This window comes from Protobothrops mucrosquamatus, unplaced genomic scaffold (assembly GCF_001527695.2).
Source record: "Protobothrops mucrosquamatus isolate PMUCROS unplaced genomic scaffold, P.Mucros_1.0 scaffold359, whole genome shotgun sequence".
Taxonomy (NCBI): domain Eukaryota; kingdom Metazoa; phylum Chordata; class Lepidosauria; order Squamata; family Viperidae; genus Protobothrops; species Protobothrops mucrosquamatus.
In genome coordinates this window covers 26,365-43,717 of record NW_015386694.1, presented here as the reverse complement: position 1 = coordinate 43,717, position 17,353 = coordinate 26,365, and the positions used below count along the sequence as shown (strand labels likewise).

At 39.7% G+C, this 17,353-nt stretch overlaps 1 protein-coding gene across 1 annotated transcript in view; it reads right to left on the bottom strand.

Moving 5' to 3' along the window:
- The window catches only part of CDC42BPB (CDC42 binding protein kinase beta), a 106,097-nt gene extending 89,784 nt beyond the window's left edge, over positions 1-16,313 (bottom strand). The window contains exon 1 of the mRNA XM_015815657.1: positions 16,081-16,313. Within this exon, the coding sequence (XP_015671143.1) occupies positions 16,081-16,258 (178 nt within the window). The 5' untranslated portion in view covers positions 16,259-16,313. The remainder of the gene's footprint in view (positions 1-16,080) is intronic.
- Between the last annotated feature and the right edge of the window lie 1,040 nt (positions 16,314-17,353).

Sequence of the window (17,353 nt, the reverse complement as noted above, 5' to 3'; positions counted from 1 at the left end):
GGCTGTGTCTCCGACTCAGGATCGATCTTAGCGGCAGTACTGGCCTTGAGCAGCAAAGATTTAAATAAAGCAGGATCAAATAGTCCTACGGAGGGGGAGGGGTCCAGGGATGATTCTTCATCCTTGGAGGGTTGAATCTCCCCTTGCTCATATTCCTCGGAACCTGATTCCCTGTCCTGAGAGGACCGGTCCGAGTATAATGAAGCCTGGTATTCGGGGGCTTCTATTTGGGAAAAAGACAGGGCCAATGGAACTGCTGGTTTATGCCGGGCCTTTCGTAGAAAGAGGAGGCCATGCCCTGAGCAAAGGCCTGGGCCAATAGGGCCTGAAATTGCTGTGGCCACGCCTCCTGAAGCTCAGTAGGGTGAAGTCCAGCTGCCGTGGGTGTAAACGTGGCCTCCGGCCCGGACAGATCCCTGGGCGAGGGGGCCACCCATCAAGGACAGGGGCCCTGGATGGGGGTGTCCCTTCCTCTTACACGGCCTCTCCCTCCGGAGACCAAGCTCGTTGGGTTAGTGAGCTGGTGGGAGGGGGTTGTGGCCCAAAGAGTGACGCCTCAGGTGGAGCAGGGGAGACCTGGCCTGTGTCACTCAAACACAATCTCTGCGCCCTGGAAAATTGTCTTTCCAGAGCCAGGTGTCTCCTGCTAGCCTCCTTTTTGGCCGCCTTCGAGGGCTTCTTGCTGGAAATGGCCTTGGCCTTTTCCGCCACCTCCAATTTGGAGGACTTATGTTTCTTCTTGGCGGGGGAGCCAGGAGTGCCCTGTGTCAGCTGAGGCGGCCTGTTGTCTGCCATTCCAATGAGATCTCTCAGTGGTGTGCTGAGAAAGCCTCGAAAAATAGGAGCAGAGCACCTGTGTTAGCCTTGAGAGACCGCTAGGACTGAAGCAGTGAGCACTCTGGATGATGGCGACAGATGGGCCAACTTAAAGGACCCAAAGTCCCAGATGTTCCAGAAGGCTGGCAGAACCTGATAACGCTCCCACTGCGCTAATCAGGTACACGGTTGAGGCAACCAGAGGCCGGTTATGTGCCTGCACACGCGTGAATTGTTCTGTTGCGGCCAATCACCTGGGTGATCAGTGCCTGCACACAGGCCTAGGTGGTGGCAGTGGAGCCAAGGGCGGGCCTGGCCACTATCCCCTCCAGGGATTTTCACCCAATTATTTTTTTTATGATCAAATTATAATTAATTCAATTTAATTATTATTACTATTATTATTATTTACAAATGGGGAGGAGGGGGAGGGGGACACCTCAGCGTCTCAGTGCTTATGTCCCTGGGGGAAACACAGGCCTCTCCCTGTATAAGCCTGTGAGGTCAAACGGGACACTCAAAATGGCGCCTGCAGCGTCGTCGACCGGATCGGGGCTCCGAGGCTTGAGGCAAGCCTGGCAGGGACAAGAGGGCCCACTCGAGGGGATCAAGTGATTTCAGGCCTCCAAGCAGTCCGCGATGTCAAGGGGACTTGCTTGGCAAAAAAAAAAAGTAATTTTCAAGCAGAAATGGAGCTGTGTGAGGCTTGTTGAGGCAAACGACAGTGCTCAGCGCATGTCCCCAAATGGCGGCTGCGACTGGCGCACCAGAGTTACAAGAAAAGGGCCAAGCGGGTTGGAGATAATGAGGCTGCCCTCCCCACGACCCTGCAGGGCTCTTGCTGTCAGCGGGATCTGGTGCACCTGACAGGCTCCGAGAGATCCTGCTACCGAGATAGAAAACTGTTTGGGACAGCTGAGGGAATAAAGGCACTGAGGGGAAGTGGGGGGGAAGGCAGATGGACGGAGCGTGGCAGCGAAGAATACAGCTCCTTGCTGTCCCACTGCAAGGAGAGGGTAGAGAATCCACAGATGGATATAAATACGACCTGTCAGATAAATTTGTACCAAGGAGTCAAACAAGCGTCCTGTTGGGCAGAGACTAAGTCGTAACTGGGACAAGATCCACCCAGCAGGAGGCGTGGGAAATTTTTCCAGACTTAGTCTAATTGGGCAGGAACGTAAGGAACACCCATCCGTGGATTCTCCATCCTCATGCTGGAGAATGACTAAGCCCCCCACTCCCCCAAAAATCTCATCTGCTTATTTAATTATTAGCATATTTATATGGCCACTCATGTTAACCAGATAACTCTGGGCAGCTTATAAAACATAATAAAAACAACACATCAAAGCATTATAGCAACATCACATTAACAATTGAGGCTCCTCACATATTTAACAGTATAAAACAGAACACACTTGTTGGGATTCACTAATATCATGTCTTTTTCCTGTTTTTGGAATGCATTTGCAATGGGAAGGAAGATATACAGTACATAGTATATAATGGGAATAAAGTATAAGAGAGGCAGTGGAAACACAGGAAATGGTGAGGTGAGGTAATTTTCAGCAAATCACTGAAACTTTGATCCTGATAGGGCTCAAGGTTGACTCAGCTTTCGATCCTTCCAAGGTTGGTAAAATGAGGACCCAGATTGTTGGGAGCAATATGCAAATAATGCTTACATTTTAAAACGCCCAGAGTGCTCTAAAGCTTGATGGGGCAGTATATAAGTCTACATGCTATCACTATTGCCTTTCCATGATGAATGTCGCAAGACCAGTGAGTTATGAAGAGGATTATCAGACTTGCCCATAAGGGGTTGAATCACTGCCAACATTTAATTGGACTGTGGCAATAGGATCAGACAAACTGGCAGTGGGGCCGATTCCTGACAAGATTCCAGATTTATGTGTTAAAACAGACAAGGAATGGATAAGGAATCAATTTCATGTTAAACTGATACCTGGCACTATGGCTAGTACCAAGGGGAAGTCCAATGGTTTCATTGGGAGGGGGGGCGGTTATATGCAAAATTCATTTATTCTTTCAAGGAACCCTGGTAGAATACTGATGAATTAATAAAAAATGTTCACTTATAGACATTTCATATTATCTCTTTCAGTGAGCTCATGACAAATGCATTTCTAGTCAGCAAGGTTTTAGGGATTCAGCAGTAAATGATGCATTACAATTGAATAATCTTAATATTTTACTGGAATTACTAATTAACCATTTGTAATACAATGTATACCTTCTGAGATTTGTTGCTGAAATGATTGTTAGGGATATTTTAAAAAAATACAGCAAAAATGAAACTGTTGCATCAATTGTTTATATTCTTAGAGATAACAGTTATCAGACTAAAAAAAAACCAAAACCAAAACTTTATTTTACCAGTAATATCGGTCTTTGGACATAGCTTAGTGATAAAACATAAAGTTCACATGGAGAAAATCTCCTAGTATAAAATACTTTCAAGTCGAAGTGCTAACTTCATGAACACATTGTGTAAATTTCTTGGTAACAAGAGGACATGAAACAGTTTTATATTTCCAAGTTTGTTTCATTAATGCTGTCTTCACCATTATAAGTAATGGGAGACTCATATTTGTTCAAAGGAAATTATTTTTGGGCAGCACATGTTTTAATAGGAATGTACACAACAAAGATTCCCCTTTCTACAATTATTGTGTCCAGTATCTTTTTTGCTCTAATGAAACTTTTAAGTGAAAACAGGATAATTTTTATATATTTTCCCTCAAATATCAACAAGCAAGATCAGTGTACAAAATCATGAGTGCTAAAAATCAGTGCATATCTGTCTCTTTACCACCTTGTTCCCCAAGACATTACTTATTTTATTTATATTCATGTTTCTAGAAAATTAAGTTCAACCAGCTGTCACCCAGTTTAAACTTCATAGGTTGAGCGCAACATTGTAGTTAATTTTTGTTCAGTGTCTTTATTTTAATATATATTTGACAGTTATTAAAATTTATTTCTAGAATTAATACTGGTATCTTGCAAAGTAAACTTGCTAAATGGAAAATGGAACTGATTAACCAGTTTCTACACAATTAGAAAGATACAAAGAAATTATCTTCATTGTTCTCAAAATGACATAACATTAGGTTAATATGAAACTAAAACACTGTAGTTAGATGAGCAGCCAGAAATGGGAGGAGGAGGAGGAGGAGGAGGAGGAGGAGGAGGAGAAGGAGGAGGAGGAGGAGGAGGAGGAGATGATGATGATGATGGAAGGGACTCTGGAGGTCATGAAAATGAACAATTGGTTTGATTAAGTGTTTTGTACTGTGTGGTCAAGAACATGAAAAACAGTAGGAGTACAGATGTAAAAATTATAGCATCGCTCAGTAGAATGGACTCCCCCCATATAGCTCTGCCAAAATCTGTTACATTCTAGAACAGTGGTGGCGAACCTTTTAGAGACCGAGTGCCCAAACTGCAACCCAAAACCCACTGGGTGAGATCATCCGTGGTTTCGGGGTGGAGTTTCATCAGTACGCAGATGACACCCAGCTGTACATCTCCACCCCGGACCACCCCAACGATGCCGCGGAAGTGATGTCCCGGTGCCTGGAGGCCGTGCGAGTCTGGATGGGGAGGAACAGGCTTCATCTCAACCCGTCCAAGACNAGCCCTCGTTGTTTCCCGCCTGGACTATTGCAATGCTCTCTACATGGGGCTCCCCTTGAGGTGCACCCGGAGGCTCCAGCTAGTTCAGAATGCGGCTGCGCGGGGGATTTTGGGGGCCTCTAGATGCTCCCATGCAACACCTCTCCTGCGCGAGCTGCACTGGCTGCCGGTGGCCTTCCGGGTGCGCTTCAAGGTGTTAGTAACTTTTAAAGCGCTCCATGGCAATGGACCTAGGTATTTGCAAGACCGCCTCCTACCAAACACCTCCCTTCGACCAGTCCGCTCCCACAGAGAGGGCCTTCTTAGAGTGCCGTCGGCCAGACAATGCCGGCTGGCGAACCCCAGGGGGAGAGCCTTCTCTGTGGCAGCTCCTGCCCTCTGGAATGACCTACTCCCCGACCTACGTACAGTTGCGGACCTGCGCCTTTTTCGCCGAGCCCTGAAGGCCCATCTATTCCGTGCGGCCGGCCTGGCGTAGTTTGATTATGTTGTAGTGGGGGTTTTTATATGGGGTGTTTTTAGAACAGGCCCGTTATTTAATTTGATTTTAGAACAGAAACTATTTATTTATTATTGTGGTTTTTAGTATCGCCTGTTCACTGCCCTGAGTCCCATAAGGGAGATAGGGCGGTATATAAATTTAATAAATAAAAAAAATAAACTTATGCATCGCCGGGTGGGTGTGGCCAATTGGGTGGGTATGGCCCATTGGGTGGGCGTGGCTGTAGTGGTAACAGCAGACTGGGTGGGACTAAAAAGTTCAATCAATCAATTCCAACTTTGCAAGATCTTTTTTTTCCCGCAAGAAGTTGAAATTGATTGATTGATCGAACCTTTTTTTTTTTTGCACACAGCGGTGGAGGCCTAAAGCAAAAAGGTTTTATAAAACCAGCTGAAGGCCTAGGACTGGGGCGACGGCGCGCGTGCCCACAGAGAAGGCTCTAAGTGCCGCCTCTGGCACCCGTGCCATAGGTTTGCCACCACTGTTCTAGAATATATTTTGAGGCATTAGGGATCAACAGACAAGACAAATATAGTGGCTAAGGTGTTGAAGTAAAACTAGGAAGACCCAGATTAAAATGCACTGTCTGCCATGGAAGCTTACTGGGTAATTTGGGAAAGTAAATTATTCTCAGTTCCACCTACCTCATAGTGTATGGGGAATGGGGAAAAATTAGGGAAGGCAGCACTATGTATGTCCTGAGCTCCTAAAGAAATGATAGGGTACAAACAAATATTAATCTGCTAATGCTGCAAGACAGTGACTGTACTTTGGAATCCTTGGTACGCTCTGAGCTTGATTGTTTGCTTGTAGATGTTTCATTACTCAATTAGGTAACATCATCAGTACTAATGAAAGTGGGGTTTGCTCCCTGTTTATATACTATGGCTTGTCCTGCCACTATTGGTGGAAGTTAATTTTCTCCTCAATAGGTCCTTGTTCAGAGTATTGTTTTCTGCTTAATTATTTGTCTGGATTTTATACTAGGAATAAGATTTTTTGCATCTGAAGTTCGTTGCTGGAGACACTGAGTTCTGGTCTTTTTGTTTAATTCTTAGCACTTAGCATTTGAGGGATAATGTCTTTGAGGAGACATTGGAAAACAGAGGTAAAAATACAAAAGACAATTAAAGGAAATGGCAAAAAGATACAGATTTGATAGATATTAAGAGAAGTGCATAAGAAGAAGAAAGCGAAAGCAGTGAGAAACCAGGAAAAAGGCCTGCTTTCAAGATGGCTGGGATGACCTTTAAGCAGTATAGTTCAAAGGGAATTATAAAAACAGGGAGGCCTGAATATTTAAAAGTCTTAACTGAAATTGAGAAACTTGTACAAAACTCAGAACATTTTGGGGCTTATTTATAAGTTATTGAAATAGATTTGGAAACCAAGCCAAGTTACAGACTTTTATGATTAAATGGATGCAGAATTTAAATGGAACAATAATGGAAATATCAACAGAAGATAAATATTAAATCTGCTATGAATATTATATTTAGAGAAAGCTGGTATAAAAAGATTTACCATTGGTATATTAACCTGCTGCTGACTGTAAAGGTACAGGTAGTCCTTGACATAAAACTATTATTTCACTGACCAAAGTTATAACAGCATCGCAGAAAAGTGATGTATGATCGATCCTCACACTTCGCATCACAGCATCCCCTTGGTCATGTGATCAAAATTCAAGCATTTGGCAACTGACATGTATTTACAATGGTTGCAATTTGCAATTTTCCAAGTCAGTTTCCAACAGGCAAAGACAATAGGGGAAATTGGATTCACCTAACAACCGCATTATTCACTTAATTGTGGCAAAAAAAAAGATTGTAAAATCAAGCACCATGCACTTAAATTCATTGCCTTGCCTAACAACAAAAAATCCCGTTCCCATTTTGGTCATAAATCAAAGACTACCTGTAACTCATTTTCTAAAAATTGTTGAAATGCAATATTCAGATCATATCATTTTTTCATATTTGCTGACAATGCTATAAACCCCAACAAATTATATATCTGCTAAATGTTGACAACAATTTAATGGCACATAATCAAAAAGACTATCAGTACATTCTTGGATTATCTTTAAATATCCTAATCCTATTCCTTGGATGAAATTAATCTTAGTATCATTCAAAGCAAATAAATATTCTTGACTCTGTTATACAAGACATAGCCATATATAATCTACAAAACTATCTTAAAACTAATTCCAACTATCTATCACAACTATTTTGCTATGCAGTTGGCTACTATCAAAGTTTACCTAGAAACAACTAAACTGTTGTTGACAATTCTATTACTATTTAATTTTACATGTGTAAGCATTTAAGAACATTCCTAGCAGGGAAAATTAATACAGATTTATGCATGAATTGTAAATTGATTTTCTCTTTCAGACCTGGCAAAAGTAGTGATGTTTCAGGCAGATATGAAACCATTTGAAATAACAATTCAAACAGGTACCTACAATGTGAATTTTGTTCACTGTATGCTATAATAATAAAATTTTAACAACCCTGAATATTAATTCCTTCAAAGGAATTGATTTTTTAAAAGTTTCAGTTACATAATAAAACATCTCTATGTTCATTTTTATTGGAATACTAGCTGTCCCCATCCACGCGTTGCTGTGGCTCAGTCCGGTAAAAGCGTATGTTGCTTTTACGTCCAACAGATGGTGCTGTTTTTCAAAAAAAGCATGTTTTACCTGTCACAGGTGTGACATCTATATAATATAGGTATATAAAAACACGCACGTATTCGAATGCAACGTTGTGTCAAAATTTCAAAACAATCGGTGAAGAACTTTCGGAGATTTAAGATTTTGAACAAACGAACATTTACATTTTTATTTATATAGATTTAAATATGTAATCTGTGATATTTCTGAAAAGGCAAACATAATATTTTGGAGACGTTACAATACCTTAGTGAAAATAAATATACAGATTTACTTTGTAAAATATTGAAGTATATGAGTTCGTATGTTAATTTTCATTTTCCTTGAGGCCCTTGAGAAATGAAACGGCTTTGGACAGCCCAACACTATTATGTACATACTTGGAAAATGTCAACCTAAAGCATTTGCCTCCCAAGCCCTCCTTTCCTTTAGACAAAATTCTGTTTATTAATTTGGCTGCAGATTGTTTTGAAAGGGATTTCACTTATTTCAGCGATCAAATTAATAGCGTAAGAACCCCCTAGATCTAGCATCATACTTGATATGCAAGCAGTTATAGCTGCTAAAAGCAGCTTTATCACTCTATGCATTGCGGCCTTACTACAAAAATCAGACGTAGTCTCTATTATACTCGTTCTATTCATGCACAGAATAGGCTACTGTAAAGTTCTTTACTTGGGATTGCTTTTAAAGATAGTTCTGGAACAAATGAACAAAATGCAACCATCAGAAACCTTGACAGTGCTTTCAATAATCAGAGCACATTGTGTTTCAGCTGAATCAGTTATTTATCCATTACAAAACTCATTTATTCATTTTAAAGATGGAAGTGGGCCAAGACCAATGTCCCTTTATACACTCCCTTCATCTGTATGAACATGCCCAAGCTTTAAGATTAGAACTGAAAGGGATGTACACAGAAGACTGGATCTTCAGTCTATTTTAAAACATGGGAAATTTTTTACCAATGGTTAACAAAACAAACTAGAAATGATTGTGAATTTAACAAGATGAATGATATTTACTGATTACTATTTTCTATTATCACTGTTATTCTTATTGACCATAGCTATTTACTATCATATTAATTATTGATATTGAATATTTGTATCCGGACAATAGTCTGCTTGCTAAAGCGTGGAAATGTTATGGGGGCAACCCCATTGTTGTACCTATCCCTATCCCAATCCTTATCCTAACCCCATCCCCGAACCCTACCCTGAACCCCAATATCTATACTGATCATATCCCTAACCCTCCCCTACCCTTATAAAAGAATAAAAATAATATTGGAGAAGACTGGATCTTCTTGATAGTAACTGAAGATTGGAATACTCTTTTCTGAGAGATTTGGCAGGGTCCCCTTGTTTTGATTTCATAAGGGCTATTAGAAAATCTTTATTGAGACAAACAGTTGATGTGAAACCTATGGTTATTATTAAGGACTTAAATAGATTCTTATTTTGTCTATTTCTTCCTGTAATTTAGTTTTTATTAGTTACATGTGTTAGTAAAGCAACAAGTTGATTCCTAGTCTATTAAACAGTATCAAATGAAAGTAAAATATCGCACAATACTTTACATTCATTTATAAAACTCTTATTAGTATGACTAATAAGTTATTCATTGCAATACACAATTGTAAAGTGTGCATCACTTGGATCAAAAGCAAGCAATAGTGCTTCAGACCCATGTGAACAACCTTGCTATAATATCAGATAATATCTTAAAACAGCCTAGCGAGAGTATCAATGCTACTCCAAGGCATCCTTCTCCAATTCAGATCGAAATACATATCTTTATACAGCACATCTTTATTCAGTTGTCTAAAAAAAAGGCAAAATTAAAATCCCTATTAAGATCTGAAGGAATACATTGTATAAATGTAATAATAATTCTGTTAGGGCTTTCATGCTCTTCTCAAAAATAGCTCTTTAAGTCCATTTATATGGACAGAAAATCAAATCTGATCCAATGTAAATAGTTTGAAGAAAAGATTGTGAAGTAAAGATCATTAAAGTATTTCAACCAAATCAGATGCAATTACTTATTCAGTGGTTTTCTAAGGTAAGTTTAATTCTTCGAAATATGAAAAGCTATTTGCACACGGAAAACTGCAATTAGAAAACAAGCATTGTTCTTCACACTGCACTTATATAATTTTCAGGCAAAACCAACTTCTATGTTCAAAGCACCATTCTTGGACTAAGGAACTCTTGTTAGTCATATCATTATTGTTATAAATGTATACAATATTACTATCACATTTAAAAATGTAGTACTAAAACTACTTACATCAACTGCATCTCAAGACAGAAAAAAGACAAAGATGAAATAGACAACATGCCACAGCATATTTAACATTCAAATTTCCTGCTAAATTCAAAAGGAGGGCATGTTCTTAACTTGTAATACAATTCCCTCTTAACAGCTTTTTTTTAACTTGTCACTTTCACATTTAACCTTCTTAAGGTTCTAGAATTTTACATCTTGTATTCTATCACTCATTGCTATATAATATTTTACTAATAGAGTTTGATGTTTACTTCAGTTTAAATGCATTGTTGGAAATAGGTTTAACAGCCCTAAATATCATGCTTTACCATATGGTAAACTACAACATTCAAACCTACCAGTGATTTTGCATAATTTCTACTCTGGTATTATGTTATTTTGCATACATTAGCAGATTTTAATATTATTGATCATCTGCACAATCAGTTATATTTAATAGTAAACACCAAGATTTACTAATAAATATTTTACTTGCAAGAAGATAGCTATTGTTAAATGAAAGATATAATTAATTTTGTAAATCCTTTTTTTATATTTTTAATTCTCTGTAAGACCTTTCTAGAATACTTCGTTCAATGGATGCTTCAAGATTTGTGCTTGTCTAGAAAAGGCCCTAAGAGCTGGGCCACTTCTGTTTTGTCTCAATAACTAAAGCTTTCAAATATCAAGGTGTTAACATCTACATAATTTTTCCTATATGTGTCTGTTATACAGTTGTTCACTATGCTAATGTAAATATATATAAAAATACTTATTACTATTGTTACTATAACAAAATAGTCTCTGCGAAATATTAACCAATTGTTCAAGCTAGGTAAGTAAAGCCTTACATTATTGCTTTCGCAAATAATAAAGTTATAAGAAGAGTCAATATCTACTTGATGGTGCATAATCAGTCAATAACTTTTAAAACTAGTTCTGGAAATTCAAAAGGTTAATAGAAGATGGATTAAATCTTCTCAACTTTGTCTTAGTAGATATGGAGGGAATGGTCAACTTAAAAAAAGAGAGACCTGCCAAATGAATCTTACAAAATGCCCATGATTTCCACCATAGTTATGAAAGGATGTTGTTTGAGTGTGAGGATAAATGAATATTTATTATTTAAATTTATATACCGCTTATAGCACTACCTTGGCTAGATATTTTAACTATTGTGCAATTCTGAGACACGTTCTTTTGTGCATAATTCTGGATCTGTGTCTTTTCCTATAATCCTAATTTATAATAGCTTTAAAAAATAATGCCCTTGCTTTGATCAAGCTTTTTATCTATAATTGTCTATACCGTTTATGTTCTCATATATTGGATTCCTTCCTCCTAGCCAGGCTCACCCTCATCATTACATATCTGGATTTGTTGAGAACCCTAGTTTTCTGGATTTAGATCTGAAGGACTTATTTTCCTTCGTGTCTATTTTATTTATTTTATATTTCACATTTCTGAACTATTTTTTATTTATTTAAACAATTTATATACAATTTATAAAACTGTAACAGTTTTATCCTACAAGATGGTAGCTATATAAATTATATAGCAGGTAACAGTGATAAAAGCAGAAACAATAAAACAATACAATACACTTCAGATACTAAATATTGCACTTCTGTACAATTGTGTATTCTAATGTCTTAATTCTTAGCAAAGGAACTCATACTAATGACGAGGTCATTAGTCATGTGAATGGTTACAGTTTTCTAAACTTGAGCGTACTAATATTTTCATCTTTTTTTTCAAACATGATATCTATACCCACCATTCACTACAAAAGTACTTTTATTTCTAATTCTGGTTCTCTACTAAAAATGGTTATTTAGTTTATATTTCAGTTATCCTACAGTACACGAAACTGATTTGTACTGAATTAGCCTATTAAATCATTTTGCTTAGGATGTTTGGAATCTTCTAAATCCAAGGCATATACTCTTCTACTGAGCAATCAAACTTTCCCATTGTATGTACCTTGGCAAAAGTTACTGCAACAAATATTGGCATCAACATATGAATTAATGTTCAACTATTTCCTAATTCTTCTTTAATACAACTCAAATTAAATAATACATGACAAAAATCAAAAAATAGTATGTGTATTTTTTAATGGAAAGAAATAATGGTGGTGGTAATGGTGGTAGCTAAATAGCCATGATAGTATCAAGACAGTATATCAAAAAAGTTCAAGATTCTGAACTATTTAGCATTTCCTTGTTGTTGTCTTATAAGTGCTAGTAATATAATAGAGAGTTATACAATAGCTGGGCCACCCTTAAAACTAATTCTTGTTTAAATATTAAGGAAATGATCTAAAATATATTTCTTTCTAACAGAAAGGGGTGCAAGCATTCTTTCAACTGTTTGAAAACAAAGCTCATGCATCTCTCTGCTTAAGCCAGTAATTAAATTGAACTAGTCCAATGTCAGCATTGAGCTTAGTGGAATTAAATCAAAATTAAAAGTATTTGTTTCTAGAAATGAATTATTTTTGTCATCCAGAACAAATTAAGTCTCTAAAATGGAACACAGCAATTTATATACATCAACGGCTTATATACTGTAGATATAAAAAAAATCCACCAAGATTAAAGTACGGTATACTTTATATCTGCCACAAAACTAATCAATTCTATGAGCTTTCAAAATAGATGACAGGTAGTGTTCAATTATTCAGTTAAAGGGCTTCTTGATGTCAATAGATGACTGCAGGAAGTGAATCCTCTTAGTGGGTTAATGTAAAACAAAAGGCACTGGTCCATTCAGAAATTGAGAACCAGATGTTCTCACATTTTAGTGTTGTACTAAGTATCATTAAGAGCATGTAAAAAATTCCTCATTGCTTATATTCATACTGTATGTATCTCTTCCTGGAGAATTTTTTTTAAAAAAAACTCTTGTAATAAAAAAGGTAAGCCCTAATCATGCCTAACGGTGGAGGAAGTGGGTTTATATAGCAAGTTTAATTAAAGTTAAATTAATAATTAACCTTACATACTTTAATACAGTAAATGTTAGTCTTATAGTTTTGAGTTCCAAAATACATAGTTTCATGTTCCATTATTTTACTTTCTATACAGCTTAATAAGCATGGCCTATTTGTAAATTATAGCTGTTAATCTGCAGCTACGTTTGTAAACCCATGCGTTATTTCTTATGCTGGTCAGTGATGAAAAATATGTGGATTGAATTTACAAAACAAAGACAAAGTCAGAAGTACTCCATTAGTCAGTAATTCCAAACTCATGCCTCTTTCCAGGTACACTTTTTAAGCTTATACTCTCTCTCTCTCTCTCTTTCCTCTCTCTCTCCCTCTCTTTGCTAAGAATACCTAGGAAGTTTATGTGGAACTCAAAACTTTTACCTAACCTTTGAGGTTAGGAGTAACCTAACTTCTCACAACAGGAGCTATATAAGAACTCTATTTAGACTGCAACAACCCTTAACAGCGGAAAAAGGAAACAGAACATCCATACAATATCTTCCAACAAAATGGATATCCACGCAATTTCATCAAAAACTGCTTGACCACTCAACCCAATATAGCACAACCAACACAAGCCGTAAAAAGGATAACACTGTCATACATCAAAAACATGTGAGAAACCACCTACAGATGACCACATAGAATCAACACAGCACACAAACCAACTAAAGCACTCCAAAACATCCTGAATAAACCAAAAAAACCCAGCAGATCCAGAAGAAAAAACAGGAGTTATCTACAACATTACAGTGTAAAGATTGCAATAACCACTATGTAGGACAAACAGGAGACTAGCAGAGCACATCCATGAACACCAATTAGCAGTCAGAAGACATGATGAAAACTCTTTAATTTTACAACATATGGATTTAACCATAATTTTAACTGGGAAACGGTGACCATCCTAGACCATGCCAAGTTCAAAAACACTAGAAAATTCCTGGAAGCCTTGCACTTTGACAAATGGCCATCAACAGACACCTAGACATAAACAACATCTATATACTGTGCAAAAGAGACAATTAACAAGCCAAAAAGAGAACAAAAAGACCAAAACAACTCCCCATTGGCAATCAATACCCAGATGAGCACAGTTTAACACCAAGGTTAACATCAGACCAACAACCAAGAAGTAAACAATACCCCAATCTAGGAAATGCCAAACAAGCTAATAGTAAGCAGCCCAACCAAAAAAAATCACCAAAACCACTCCCAACAACCCTGACAGGACAAGTCACTAGAATACAAATTGAGGGCAGACTCCATTCCTTACTAGTGCTAATGTAACTTACTTTGGATAATGTCTACAAAAAAAACAACCAAGCTCAGAGAGCACCAAGGACCCATTACTCAAAGGTTTTGTTGGAAAATCAAGTTCTGATTGAGCCTGGTGCTTTGTTTTGCAGCGTGCTAACTTCCCATCCATTTTCTACATCAAAATAATCTAGAAAATAAAATTAGGCAAGAAGGTTACTGAACACTAAAACTAGTGGGATGGAATCTCTCTAGCTTCCAAAAGTCACACTGGGGATTCAGAGCTTTCTTTTCCTTTCTTGATTTATATGCTTGTAATGGAAGGATTTTTTTTTAAGTTCAGAAAGGAATGGAGAGGTAACAAGCATTTATCTTCCTTCCCTTCCACCTCATTACCCTGTTGCACTAGATTTCTTGGAACCTCCAATATTACAGCACAGCAAGAAGGTACATTGTATTCCTCAGTTACTAAAAGTAACACTGATTCCAAATTCTTCATTTCAACTAAATCTAGCTTTGAATTCATCCCACATCTCTCCTAATAGTCCATCTGGCTGCGCTATTAATGGAATCTAATCCACCCTTACCCCCAACCCCCATTAGTCAGGATGACAGTCTGAACTGTCACCTTCAGGATATGAACACTTCCTTCCGACAGCTTTGAATATAAAAGTGTCTTCTGACTTTTCTTCACTTCTCATTTCAGATAAATACAATTTATTTATTTTTGAAAGAGCTGCCTGGGATGTGTTGATTAGTCCCATTATCTTAAATTGACTAATTTGTGCAATTTCTTCACAAAATCTGCAATTTCTTTTCTAATGCATAGTACTTGTGGACTTAGTTCTCCATTTTTCCTTTTCTGATCAGTAGGGTCTGGAGCTATTCCATATGTTGACAATTCCTGCCCTAAAACAGTGTCTGCTCTGATTTTGCAGAAGCAGTATCTTTCATTCACATCCTGTTCTCCTCAATTCACCTTTAACCAATACAATACTATTTTAACTTTCCCCTCTTCTTATAAGTCACACAGACTAGCAAAATCCATAATTCAAACTGAATTTATACCATATCTTTTGGCCTTACCATCTCCAAATCATCCAGCTACCATTGAATTCATGCAACTCCTGTTTCTGCAATTGTAGATCATTATGAATGTTATCAAAAAAGAAATACCGTACTCTCCTAGTTTGGATAATATTTTGGTTCTCCCTTCTTTGTAATTCCATGCTCTCAATGTACATCAGTCATCACTGAGTGAATTTCCTTCATCCTCACTGTTACCACTCCCAAAGTCTCATAAGAGATATTTCTCACCAAAAATGTCCACGTCCTGTAAAAGCTTTTAGGACAGAAATTGTTTTCTCTTTTTCACTGTTGCCACTGAGCTACCCCACTTTATTTCTGAAGTTTTGTTTCAAAGTCTACCATCTCAGTCTCGTAAAAAATGATCTTATCCTGGATGATTAGATAATAATTCTCACTCCCCCGGCTACTTCAGCCAATTTGACAGGGGATGCGCTCCTTCTCCCATCCTCCTGTTAATTAACCCAGCAATTCTTCCTTCTCACCTCCCCCAAGCGCTATCAGCCAGGTCCATCCTTATACACATCTCTGTCTCAGGTTTCCACGAACTACCCAACCCGACAATCTCAAACTCCTGTGAGCAGAGTAGGCGCTCCCTCTTTCTCTCGCACGGCAAACAGGCTTTTCAGTCGTATCCATGCCTACTCAGAAACAAGTCGCATTGAGTTCAACCGGGTTCAACCAGAGAGGAAGCCCGCCCCCCCCCGCCCCCCCATTCACAAACCAAACCAAGCCGCGATCCGGCAAAATTCCCAATCCGGTCCCCTTACCCCCTCCCCCACACCTCCTCCTCCTCCTCCTCCTCACCCCACTCGAGGAAGTCGGAGACGAGCCTGTCCCTGCGAAGCGGCGAGTCGCGGCTGCACTCGGTGTAGAGCCCGACCAGGAGATCCAGCAGCCCCTCCACGCTCAGGACGTTTTCGTTGCGCCGGGGCCCATCCAAGAGCAGCTGCTCCAGCTTCTTCAGCCGCACCTTGGCCGACATGGTGGCGGCGGGTGAGGCGAGCGAGCTGAGCGACTGGTCGGTCAAGGCAGGAGGGAGAGGCCGAGCGAGGCGGAGAGGGAAGGAGAAGAGGAGGAGGAGGAGGAGGAGGAGGAGGAAAGAGCCGCCGCCTCAGGCTCCCGGCAGCGGCGGCGGAGGCATCCGCCTATCCAGGCGTTCCCCTCTCAACGCCTTCCGACGGGCCCTGGGCCCGGCAAGGCTACGGGCTGCTTCGCCTCCCCGCTACGCCCACATTTTGCGAGGCCTTTCCGAAAAGCAGCTCTTCCAGGCTCCGCTCCAGGCCCGGCTGGTCCATCGGCTGGTCCCTCCCCTTCGGACCCGCCCTCTCACTTCGCCTGGCAACGGCTGAGGAGGAGGAGGAGGAAGATGAAGTCCTGGCTTTCAGTTGCGACGGTCGCCACTGCGAAGGTGGTGCGGCAAAGTCATCCCGGTGGTCAAAGCTACACCCAGCCCCCCCCCCTCTCCCCAAAGCAGGCCGCCTCTCTCAACTCGGCCCCGCTTCTCATCCGTCCCCGCCCCCTCGCCCCCCCCCTCCGGTGCTTGGGAGCAGGATGGAAGGGACTGGGCGAGGGCACTGGAAAAGTGGCTTGAGAAGAAGCCGGAAGGACTTGGTCCTCGCCTCTTGCCGTAGTTCCTAGGGAAACGCTCCCGCTGGCCGTGACCATCCGGGCAACAGGAAGATCAGGGAGGGATGAGAGCCGCGATGGAACGTAGGGAAGAAACCTTTCGGCAGATTCGCTAGTTGCGCAACCTGGAAGCCCTCGGGAAAAACAAACCAGCCGTTTTCTCGTCACGTATCCAACCCTTTCCCTTTGCCAAGTGGATTGAAACAAGCAAGGCACCGGAATTCCCGTCAGCATATTCGTGGCTCCCACGCCCCAAATGCTTTAGATTTGTTATAACTTCCTACTCGTTCCTGATAAGTGCATCCCGTTTATAAGGACTGGGCTAAAATCCAAGCGATTGGGTAAATTTAGCAAATATCGTTTAGATATTCGTGGGTCAGTGCGTTGTGCGAACATGGATCTGATCTTTTATAGCAAAGTAATAACAACGAGCTTATCTATTTCCATACCC